This window comes from Anguilla anguilla, chromosome 15 (assembly GCF_013347855.1).
Source record: "Anguilla anguilla isolate fAngAng1 chromosome 15, fAngAng1.pri, whole genome shotgun sequence".
In the NCBI taxonomy this organism is placed as follows: Eukaryota; Metazoa; Chordata; class Actinopteri; order Anguilliformes; family Anguillidae; genus Anguilla; species Anguilla anguilla.
This window is the reverse complement of record NC_049215.1, coordinates 49,631-61,909: the sequence shown is the minus strand read 5'-3', so window position 1 is coordinate 61,909 and position 12,279 is coordinate 49,631. Positions and strand designations below refer to the sequence as shown.

Sequence of the window (12,279 nt, the reverse complement as noted above, 5' to 3'; positions counted from 1 at the left end):
GTAGTGCGCCTGTGTTATCGGGTTCTGTGTTATGGGGCCTTGTGTTATGGGGCTCTGTGTTATGGGGCCTTGAGTAGTGGGGCTCTGTGTTATGGGGCCTTGCGTTATGAGGCCTTGTGTTATGGGACTCTGTGTTATGGGGCTCTGCGTTATGGGGCTTTATGTTATGGGGCCTTGTGTTATGGAGCCCTGTGTTGTGGGGCTCTGTGTTATGGGGCTCTGTGTTATGGGGCCTTGTGTTATGGGGCCCTTTGTTATGGGGCCTTGTGTTATGGGGCTCTGTGTTATGGGGCCTTGCATTATGAGGCCCTGTGTTATAGGGCTCTGTGTTATGGGGCCTTGCGTCATGAGGCCCTGTGTTATGGAGCTCTGCATTATTGGACCTTGTGTTATGGGGCCCTGTGTTGTGGGGCTCTGTGTTATAGGGCCCTGTGTTGTGGGGCTCTGTGTTATAGGGCCTTGTGTTATGGGGCTCTGTGTTATAGGGCCTTGTGTTATGGGGCTCTGTGTTATGGGGCCTTGCATTATGAGGCCCTGTGTTATAGGGCTCTGTGTTATGGGGCCTTGCGTCATGAGGCCCTGTGTTATGGAGCTCTGCATTATTGGGCCTTGTGTTATGGGGCCCTGTGTTGTGGGGCTCTGTGTTATGGGGCTTTGTGTTATAGGGCCTTGTGTCATGGGGCCCTGTGTTATAGGGCCTTGTGTTATGGGGCTCTGTGTTATGGGGCCTTGCGTTATATGGCCCTGTGTTATGGGGCTCTGTGTTATGGGGCCCTGTGTGATGGGGCCTTGCGTTATGAGGCCCTGTGTTATGGGGCTCTGTGTTATGGGGCTCTGTGTTTTGGGGCTCTGTGTTATGGGGCCCTGTGTGATGGGGCCTTGCGTTATGAGGCCCTGTGTTATGGGGCTCTGTGTTGTGGGGCTCTGTGTTATGGGGCTCTGTGTTATGGGGCCTTGTGTTATGGGGCCCTGCATTTTGGGGCCCTGCATTATGGGGCTCTGTGTTGTGGGGCTCTGTGTTATAGGGCTTTGTGTTATGAAACCCTGCATTTTGGGGCCCTGCATTCTTGTGTACGATTTACCCAGGGCCCATATTCTCAGTTGATGTTGTTCCAGAGTGCTCCCCCCTCCCCCACTTTGCAGAATCACCATGATTTCGGAGGGGAAGCTGAGCTCTCCAGCTGCAACATCCCACTGAGAGCTGCTCGCCACGGAAACAGGAGCAGAGTGCTCTGCGCCTGTCAAATGGGTCAGAATTATAACCCCTACCTCAAAGGTACACAGGGGACAGCATACCCCCCTGACCCAAATCTGCCACAGCTAGGTGTTGCACAATACGCTCGACATTATTCAAGTGAAGTTCACTCCTGATCCTCTTTATAGAAGAAGACTCGGTGACCATAATTACCATTTGCGCTGCAATAATCTCATACCCTTTGCTTTTCTTTGCATGTGGAATGACCTGAGTTTATATTATTTTCAGGGTGTAATTAATTTTAGCAAGGTAATCTTCATTAAAATAAACATGCTGATTACAGTATTCCTTTTCTTAATCATGGAGGGCTCCCACACACTACATAGCCAGTGAGACCTATGGGTGTGTTACGTTTTTCAAAGTACTGTGTGCTTTCCATAGCTTTATTTTCCTTCAAATATCAAAGACTTTCTCATCGAATACTTTTCTCAATAGCCTCCATTTTCCTCAAGAGAAGAGCTGAAGGCTTAATCACTGGGTGGGCGCACTTGCTCTACAACTAAAAGAATGTGTCTAAAGATGCTTTAATTCTGAGGCTGCCTTTAATTACGTTTCTTAAACAACTGCATAAACTTTGAGAGCTCGCTCCTATCGCACAGTTTAACCACATCCTGTGGCATACCGGGCTGGGAGCTTCAACTTAATTACCTCCCATATCTCCAGAAAAATTAACTGATTATGTTCCACCCCCTGCTGAACCTCCCACTTCGAATTAGATTCCTGGCCACTGTGAGTGCTCTACTGGGAGGCAGTGTACCTATCACAGCCACAGGGTTTATGACAGTGCTAAAATGCTAAAGTTGTGTTAGTCACTCTGGATAAGAGTGTCTCCTAAATGCCTGTAATGTAAAATAACACAGCACAGGCAGGCAAGCAAGTGTGTTCTCAGAATGACACTGCTAACCTTAACGGGCAGAGTTTTAGAGCAAAAACTTTATGTGAATTGAATTGTGGTCAATATTACTCTGAGGCCTTGGACCTGGAACATTACTGCTGCTGTGAGTTTACAACAGACCCTTTCACTCGGCTCTGAGAATGAGGGAAATGAGAATTACAGTTTACGGAGAGGACGGTTGGGCTCCATCCTGCTTTTATTTGTTACTTGTTCCTTTACGCAGTGCTGAATGCCTGTGAAATGTGCCCACCGTTTTCAGCTGTGAGAGGAACGAGTGCAGGAGCAATGACAGATGGAGGCTGAGGAAACATGTGTCACCCTGTGCGACGGAGGAAGTGTTCAGCACTGACGGAAATGTAGAGTGTTCTGAAACTGCGGGAAGGCTCTGACCCCCCCGGTCCGGGCTGTGGGACTGTGAAAGGGTAGTGTTTGGGATTACAGGACGGAGACAGTGGCCTGGAAGGGAGGCCACAGCCTAGGGAAAAAACGGATACCCTGAAAAGCCATGAATCGGCGAGATTTCTTAGGGCTCAGGAGGGCTGCTTCTGTTTGTTTCTCATTAACCATTAATTATGTTCAGTGTCACTGCAATGGCTGCTTATCCAGGCCATGGAGGACGGCAAGGAATCGGCCTGGCATGCAGAGGTGCAGCTCGGGGCTATTCTCTGCTTTTGAAAGGCCCGAAATGAGGATGTCCCTGGAGCCCAGGCATCTGTGTGAGCCCAAGAGCCAATGCTTCTCCTCCCATCATACAGTCTGTGCTGCATAAATCTCTGGTGAGATTCCCGCTCTCTGTGCTGAGATTCCCACTCTCTGTGCTGACATTCCCACTCCAGATTCTCCTCTTTGTAGCCATGCAAGTGTGTGAGCACAACATACTCCATAGACCCCACAGGCAGTTTGGCAAAATTGCTCAATTACATTCAATTTAAGGACATATACAGTGAGACACTATTTATTTGAACTTTGACATTTCCCTAAATTCTGCTGAGGATGAAAACAACATGGAGTCCTTACACAGACTGAAATCTAGTCTGGTCCTCATGGGCTGGATGACCATTCTGGGATGCAGAGCTGTATCACAGCAAAACACAAATTAGATTCAGACCTCCTCAAAACCATAGTTTAGGAGCAGTATATTTCAGAAATAAAAGTCATTTAGATGTATTACACTGTAGTTTAAAACAGCCAGTTAAATGCATTTTCTTTTCTAGAAATGTAATTATTTTTGTTTAGTATGTTTGGGGACAGAAGTTTGGTCGATGGTGGATATGTCCCTCTACAATTCTGATTCCCTCAGTAGAGGTCTCATATTCACACACACACACACACACACACAATGCACACACCCATGCACGCACACACCCCACACACGTATGCTTGTATTGTATGAGCTAATGTAGGTTCATGCAGGCTTTATATTGTCCTCAGTTTACATATAAATTACACAATAAACATCACAGGAAAGAATTAAATGTACCATATGCACTCGTTTTGGCTATAGCAAATGTCCAACATTTTTGTACTTGTGTGAGCAATTACGGTAAAACTAGATCTCATAAAAAACACGTTTTCAACATACAAAAATGCCAAGTTACTCACACATACAAGACATACACCATCTATAACTCATTCATTCAGACTGCCAAAATCCAGGCCTGCCATTAAAAGTATTGATATCCAAATGACGCCAAGTTACGATACTACAAATAATATAGGCTATCTTGCCTCACCGAAATTAAATAAGATGTGTTCCAAAGCAATGCTACCCAATATTTCCTCAATTCTTTCAAGTCACTTGCCCCTTAGTTTGGGGCTTTATTGTGTGGACATGTGAAGTTGTTTATGAAATGTTGAAATGGGGTCAGAATGTACAGAATTTAATGTTTTTGAGGGCTGAGTGTCTGTGGCTGTTGTGGTTATTTCTGTGGGGAACCCTGAAAAGTGCAAACTCTCGGTGCTGTATAGGTATATATAGGGCATGCCCCCGCCAAGGCGTAACTTGGACGGGATGGCATACCTGTCATCCCAATTATATAAATAAACAAATATAAAATAACTTTAAAAGGAAAAACGTTTTCCAGTGTTCTTGAAAGTAAATACATTTGTAACTAGACTTTCAACACTTTATCAAAATGTGTTCGACCATACTATATTTAGTTCGAGCTATAATTAGACATCGTAACACCACATATGGACGCTGATATAAAGATATACTTTATAGATGCTGATTACAGACAGGAGCAAAGCACATGATAGCATGCATCGTTAGCAGAATCTGGGATTTACCTTAAGTAATAACGACCCCACAGAGACAGAGCACAGTTTCGGTCTCCTGTGAAATGACTTGGTCCAGCCCATTGAGGATACCAGTTATACTCACTGAAACCTTTACAAAAAGTACGAGACCACCGTTGCATCGCTTGCCGGACATTATTGAGACTTAAATTCTTTGAAGGATGCTTATAAATTATTTATAAAAGCCATATACGTCAAGAACCCGATGCACGCAGAACACTGTTTTAGTGTTGTGAAACTGCAATTAGAGTAATCGCGAAATTATAATTTAGACTAATGTAAATATAACAGTTCACAGAAGTTGCAACAAATTGAACTATTCGGGGTTTAAACAGATTTATTACGGTCAACAGAATGTATTACCCCTTTTATACGAAATTACATTGTCATACGAAATGACGATATGCATAGCCTACTGGGCTAGTATATACGGCATTCGCAGTCTGTGTTCCAGTGGTCAACTAAACTTAAATTAAACAGTAGCCTATAGAGCTCCAGTCCACGGGCCGTTTGCTTGTCTCAATGGTCAAAGGAAATAGTTATAGTATAGGCTACGACAAATCCGTTTGTATAGTGATTTAGTGAAAAGCAATCAAAGGGTTAAGCTGCTCAGTTTAATTCATTTTCACGGATATCTTGATAGTTTTGCTTCAGTACAACACTTAATTCAAGCTTCATAGTAGAAAATCCGCACCGCAAACCAATGTAATGCAAATGCAAACCAAAGCTTGTCAATGTGGATGCTGTTTACTAACCGATGGCACAGAAGTTTCACAGTCCGCCTCTCTTTAGAAATTAGAATTAGTGGCACTTCCCCAGTTCAAAGCTCCCCCCAATGGAGTTTCAGAACTTTCATGTGACGAGCGTAGTCAGATGTGTACTGTGCATCATAGCGCAGCTGCAGCAAGAGCAACAGGAGGCAAACGGTTTGCTCTGCGAACCGGGGCAGTTTGAAAAGACTTTAAGACTTTTCAAGACTTTTTTTTTTTAATCGCTGATTTGTTTTATTTAAAAAAGAACAAACAAAAAAAAAAAAAACAGTTCTTCTCAGTAATTTGAAGGGTTGTTTTTTTCTGGAACATGGAACTGAACAAGCCGGGGAAAGTTCGTTGGCGCTTCGGCGTGCCCAAAGCAGTTTTCATGTACTTTTGCAGTCTCGGTTGTCTCGCCGACTGTTACAATTTGGATGTAAACCATTCAATCCCACTGAATGGTCCCAAAGGGTCTTTATTTGGATACTCAGTTTTACTTCACAAATATCGACAGCAGACGTGGTATGTATCCATCAAAACTACCCAACGATTGAGTGGGAATATGCCGTATATTTTACAGTTGGTGAACTGATGGTATCCGTGTCTTGTGGCTCATTACAGGCACACCCTTCATAAAGCGTCCGTTTAGTGGTTAAAAGGCATTAAAATGCGGGACGAACCAGGCAGCCCAGCCATCTGCAGAATGAACAAAGTCCTATTTAGTGACTGGGTCCTGAAAAGAGCAATTCAGTCTATTGGTGTTTCATTTAGAATCAGCATTGTTGTATAGATTAATGAGTGTGTGCTATTAATAAAAATAATGTATTTCCAGTGCAATGTCACCTTCTCACTTTTTAATATTTGTTGTTGTTTTAGCTTGCATGCATTTTGTTGTTGTATGAGCGGCTGCCTGAAGTGCATTACTGATAACAGTTTTGTTTGTTTTAGGTTGTTAGTGGGAGCCCCAGTTGCAAATTCAAGCTTTGACCATTCCATCAGAAACCCTGGCGCAATTTATAAGTGCAAAATCACAGAACGGACGGAATGTGAGCCGATGCAAATAGGTTAGTATTATGCGTCGCTTTGAAGTTACAGTACAATAGAATTACTGCCCTGCGTTTGCTTTGTTTAGTTCGGTGTCCATGGTCGTTTCCTTACTGAAATGACCTTTCCACACATCTGAGATAGAAGATTTTTAGGAACAGGGACAGCAGATTATTATATCAGTGAATAAATTAATTGGTACACGTCAGCCTTTTAGTTTCATTAATCTAATGGAAAGGATCGAATTTCATTCTTGTACAGGAATAACTGAATGACCATTAATTTAGAATCATACACGCGACAGAAACTCTGCTGTTGCTTCAAAAATGTTGGCCAGATTATTTTCTTTATGCGCACATTGGTCTGGCATCTGTTTAATTTATTTTCCTGAAAGTCCATATCATCGCGGATTTCCTAAAAATGAACTGCCTAAATTAACTTTCCTAAATTAAGTATAATTAAAATTGTACTTATAAACGTATTCGTGGTATAAATGAGTATTCAGTTCAAATAATTCCGCGATATTATGTGTGACAGGAGTTATGATTGAGGGTTGTGTTTATATGTGACAGGAGTTATGATTGTGGGTATGTGTGCAGTATGACTAGAATACGCCATAAACCTCTATGGTGCAGAATGGCAGAAGAAACGCACGCTTTGTGAATGGTGCACGTGCAGCCTTTCTTCCTTCCTCAATGTGAAGGGAGAGGCCAACTGATTCTCTGCGCCATTATTTTTGCTAAGAATTTCAAGTGAACATTATCACCCCGGGCGACTGTGGAAGGAGGATGTTGCATTATAGCTGGTTGATAATTAATTTAGAAAAAGTCAAACACTGTACTGCGTTTATCCCCATTGTGAGCTAATGCCCGGTAATGCAGTGGGTAGCTCTGTTGCCTCACAGCAAGAGACGACAGTGTTTCGGCTGAGTTTGAATCCCGGCCTGGCCTTTCTGTGTGGAGTTTGCATGCTTTCCCTGTGTGGGCGTCCTCCAGATACTCTGGTTTCCTTCCACAGTCCAAAGATATGCATGTAGGCTGATTGGAGACTCTAAATTGCTCCATAGGTATGAGTGTGTGAGTGAATGGTATGTGTGCCCTGCGATAGATTGGCGGCCTGTCCAGGGTGTATTCCTGCCTTTTGCCCAATGCATGCTGGGATGGGCTCCAGGACCCTCCACGACCCTGGGCAGAGTATAGATTATGTATGGATGGATGGATGGATGTGTGAATTCAAATATAATTTTATTGTTATGTATCACTGAAACAGCTTCTATTGCATTAATGATGTGGCCAACAGAAGGTTAAACAAAAGTTTAAAGAAGTGGGAAGTTTATTTCTGGTTAAAGATCCTAACAAGCATTCTAATTCTTCAGGCTAAAGTTAAAACAATCAACACCTTGTTCTGCTTGTCAGAGGAAATGGTACAATAGTTCTGATCATTAACAGAACTATGTCTTTCTCCTAATCGCAGCAAATATTTGACTGAATGTTCAAGCTCTGCCAATGTAATTCATCCTGTTTGCATTGCATTGTCAAAGCAATGGGAAGGCTTCTAATGGGGCTTCCGCTGGAGGGGCTGAATCTGTAGTGCTATTATGGGAAAACAGGAACCACCTGGCGAAGCTGCTCATTTTCACTCTTTCATTCAGCACCGAAGGCTACTGCATATCCATTTAAGTTCATCATTTATAATACAGAAACCTATGGTTTTGCCATCTTTGTTTTGTTTTAGCGTGTATCAGTTGTAACCCACAACATGTCTCTTGCCAGACTGACACACACAAACACATGAAGACACACACACACACACACACACACACACACACAAGGGATGGTGCTGAATACAAATACCATATTCGGCGACACTCAAATAATGTGTTCTCTTCGAATGTTTTCTCCTCCCGAATCTGGCCAACATTATTCAGATTCGGATTTTCTTCCCACCTATTTGATGCCATTCGCTCAGCATCAAGTTTCTCAATTAGACACACACTCACACACACACACGCACCTGCAGAGAGACTGTGAGTGAGAGTTTCTCTTAACACTAGATAGGCCAGAGCAACGCCATGGGGCTTTGGAGACTTTAAAATTAAAGTTACTCCAATGCCGTAAATGCTATATCCTCCTCCATTCACGGCTTTCCTAAATATTTGGGCTTAAAATAACAGCATTTTTTAAATAAAAAAATCAGTAATGAAATACAGGCAGATTGTGTCGTTTTCTTCGCTAAACCCCCATCAGACAATAGACAACTCTAGGTGCTTTTGGCCAGGTGCAAACGTGTTGCTGTCTACTCCAGCACGCTATTCAGCAACTGACTGACTGGTGCTTTGATACGAATTTCCGTATAAAGTGCTATTGAAACTAATTTTGCACATGTAATCACACAGAATTCATTCACTGCAATTGTGATGAAGTTGATAAAACCTTTAGGGAGGGTATGAATAATTGCACTTGCTGTAGTTACAGAAATGCATGAAATATAACTGATTTTTGTGTGTGCAGTCCCAGAAAACCACCAATGCTGTGCGTTCTCTATGGAATTAATGAGAGGAGAACAAAGGTGCATTCTACGGGGAAGGGAGGGAGAAATGTGCTGAATGATCAAAGAAATGACTTTTTAAACGTGTACATTTTGTGTTTTTGTCGTCATGCACATTTTAGCTATTTTCTCAGTGTTCCTGTAGTATGCCTCAATACGATTTCCCTAAGCCTATATAACAAAACCGCTATGATTTAACAATACAAACATTGACATTGATTCAGTTGTGTCCTTTATTTCAAGAAAATAGTTTCGCTATATACAGCTTTGTAATCTTTATGAAATGATGTTGCTGCTGGTTCTGAATTCGATGCTGTAATGCGGGATCAGACACCACTGGCCATCAGCGGTAGTACTTAGTAAAAAAATGCGACCTCTAGAGATAAAACATTACAGACACAGGTTGTAGGCTAATGACACACCCAGCACCTGCTCCCCAAGGAGAGTTTCCTCCAAGCAACTTTTCAGGTTAGGTGGGGATGTTGTGTCTCCCATCGCTCTAGACTTCTCCCAGCTCATGTGCAGGAGCTTGTCTTCACAAAATACAACTCAGGGAAGTTTGAGTAAGAGCATAATAGCTGAAGATGTATTCCACCCAGGGAAGCTTTTTCAATTTTTTATTTATTTATCCAAGCTTATGCAAATGAAACATATGGGTAGAGTGGGGCTTCTACAAAGAGGGGAGTAAACAAATTCATTCATTTAAATTTAAATTAATTCATTGTTTGTCAATTGAAAAGCAATATGACAAACACTTTCGTTTATTTGTCATTCATGGTAAAGGAAGAAATGAAAAAAAAGGAATCCATGCCTCACATATGTGTTTCTTTGAACTATAAAGTGTGTGTTTTTGCATATATGTGCATGTCTCTCATAGCCTACATTTATATGCATTACACTCATCAGTTACTCATAACATACTACAGCACAGTACAGATGATAATATGAAAAAACCAGGGCCAAGTTACTTGAAATACTTTAGGAAACATTGACCAGTATTGCTTTGGAATGCAGCTTGTTTAATTTGTGTGCCCTACAATTGCCAATATTGTTAGTTGCTACTTATAAAATAAATAAAATCCTTTTAAAGGCAAGTTTTAATTAATGACTTGCAGACACTGCTTTGTATGTGTGAGTAACTTGGCATATAATATTATATATTCCCCTGTGAAGCAGTTTGGCTTAGGGTGCAGAGGGCATCTGTCACTCTCAGTAATAACTGGGTCATTTGCCACAGGATTTTATGTCAGCTCAGTCCTACACCCTTTGTTTGGTGGTCACTGAACATGCCAAACTAGGCTTCTGAAGTAGAAGTTGAGGCATGTGTTTAATTGTGAGTCCAAGTTCGTGGCAGCGGTGAATGGATTCAGATCTCAGCTTTTAATTATGAGAGTTAGTTTGATGTGGAGTGATAACAAGTGTAGTGCTGCTTGGCTTTTAGTTTGGCAGCTGTTTTTAACACGGGCTCTGCAGGGGCAGTGTTTTGTTTTTGCTCCACAGATGATAAGCGTGTGCCCTGTTATAAGCGTGTGCAGCGTGTGCACTGTTATAAGCCTATGCAGCGTGTGCACTGTTATAAGCCTGTACGCTGTTATAAGCGTGTGCCCTGTTATAAGCGTGTGCAGCGTGTGCACTGTTATAAGCGTGTGCAGCATGTGCTCTGTTATAAGCGTGTGCAGTGTGTGCCCTGTTATAAGCCTTACGCTGTTATAAGCGTGTGCAGCGTGTGCCCTGTTATAAGCGTGTTCACTGTTATAAGCGTGTGCACTGTTATAAGCATGTGCAGCGTGTGCCCTGTTATAAGCGTGTGCAGCGTGTACCCTGTTATAAGTGTGTGCCCTGTTATAAGCGTGTGCACTGTTATAAGCGTGTGCAGCGTGTGCCCTGTTATAAGCGTGTGCAGCGTGTGCCCTGTTATAAGCGTGTGCAGCGTGTGCGCTGTTATAAGTGTGTGCACTGTTATAAGCCTGTGCGCTGTTATAAGCGTGTGCTCTGTTATAAGCGTGTGTAGTGTGTGCCCTGTTATAAGCGTGTGCAGTGTGTGCCCTGTTATAAGCGTGTGCACTGTTATAAGCCTGTGCGCTGTTATAAGCGTGTGCCCTGTTATAAGCGTGTGCAGCGTGTGCCCTGTTATAAGCGTGTGCAGCGTGTACCCTGTTATAAGCGTGTGCCCTGTTATAAGCGTGTGCAGCGTGTACCCTGTTATAAGCGTGTGCCCTGTTATAAGCGTGTGCAGCGTGTGCCCTGTTATAAGCGTGTGCAGCGTGTGCCCTGTTATAAGCGTGTGCAGCGTGTACCCTGTTATAAGCCTGTGCGCTGTTATAAGCGTGTGCCCTGTTATAAGCGTGTGCAGCGTGTGCCCTGTTATAAGCGTGTGCAGCGTGTGCCCTGTTATAAGCCTGTGCGCTGTTATAAGCGTGTGCCCTGTTATAAGCATGTGCAGCGTGTGCCCTGTTATAAGCGTGTGCGCTGTTATAAGCATGTGCACTGTTATAAGCATGTGCACTGTTATAAGCGTGTGCACTGTTATAAGCGTGTGCCCTGTTATAAGCATGTGCGCTGTTACCCTGCAGGCATGAGGAGTAACCACAGCTGTGGAAAAACATGCTTTGCTGAGATGGACAATCAGTGGCTTGGTGTCAGTCTGTCCAGACAGCCTAGTGATGGACTAATGTTGGTATGTAACCCTGCGTCAGACATTTCATAATTACATTATAACATTTAAATGTTATTTTAAATGTAATTTTCTTCACTCAAGTTTCTATTTTATTCACTTTATTGATTGTGTGGTATTTCTGCCCATGAGGCAGTCTCCTGGGACTAGGCTGTTGATTTTTGTCAGTGTTTTGTGTTATTTCCTACAGGCTTGTGGACATCGTTGGAAAAACGTTTTCTACTCCAGAAAGGACAATCAACATAAATTACCCCATGGCGTCTGCTATAAATTGGAAGCTGATTTGATCCAATCAAGTCCACTGATTCCCTGTTACAGAGGTATGATTTTATTTTAGAAATGTAATGTGTGTGTAAAATAATTTGTCTGCTTCTTTTATCCAGACATGATGTTATTATGAAATACTAAGCTGGCTGTATTTTGGGTCAGTTTGGTAGGTGACAGAAGGGCCTGGGACAGGGGCTATTATGACTGTTATTTGAGCGGTGGCAGCTTGTTTAATAAATGTGCAGTTTCCCTGGTGTAAGGACTGAAAAAGTGCTGAATATGTGGTCATCAAGAAGGCTAAATATTTATTAAGTATTACCTTGATTTATACAATATGGAAAGATTTCAAAAGGCTTGATTTTGAATTCAAGCAGAATTAACATTTTTAAGGGAATGTTTACATTGAAAATACCCAACTAAGCAGAACCAGATAAACTATGCTAACCCCCCCCCCCCCCCCCAGCCCCCCCCCCAGCAGTCTACAGTAGCCCTTTAAGATAAACACATGCATGGTGAATAATCAGTATTCGTTTCCAACACTTTTAAA

At 42.6% G+C, this 12,279-nt stretch overlaps 2 protein-coding genes across 2 annotated transcripts in view; both read left to right on the top strand.

The window, feature by feature from the left end:
- The window catches only part of LOC118213643 (ubiquitin-conjugating enzyme E2 E3-like), a 96,318-nt gene extending 94,898 nt beyond the window's left edge, over positions 1-1,420 (top strand). Inside the window, exon 9 of the mRNA XM_035392656.1 lies at positions 1,144-1,420. Coding sequence (XP_035248547.1) covers positions 1,144-1,198 — 55 coding nt within the window. The 3' untranslated portion in view covers positions 1,199-1,420. The remainder of the gene's footprint in view (positions 1-1,143) is intronic.
- Positions 1,421-5,327: 3,907 nt separating this feature from the next.
- LOC118213931 (integrin alpha-4-like) overlaps positions 5,328-12,279 on the top strand; it is a 46,624-nt gene continuing 39,672 nt past the window's right edge. The window contains 4 exon segments of the mRNA XM_035393187.1: positions 5,328-5,722; positions 6,149-6,264; positions 11,365-11,468; positions 11,656-11,785. Of these exon segments, the coding sequence (XP_035249078.1) occupies positions 5,529-5,722; positions 6,149-6,264; positions 11,365-11,468; positions 11,656-11,785 (544 nt within the window). The 5' untranslated portion in view covers positions 5,328-5,528.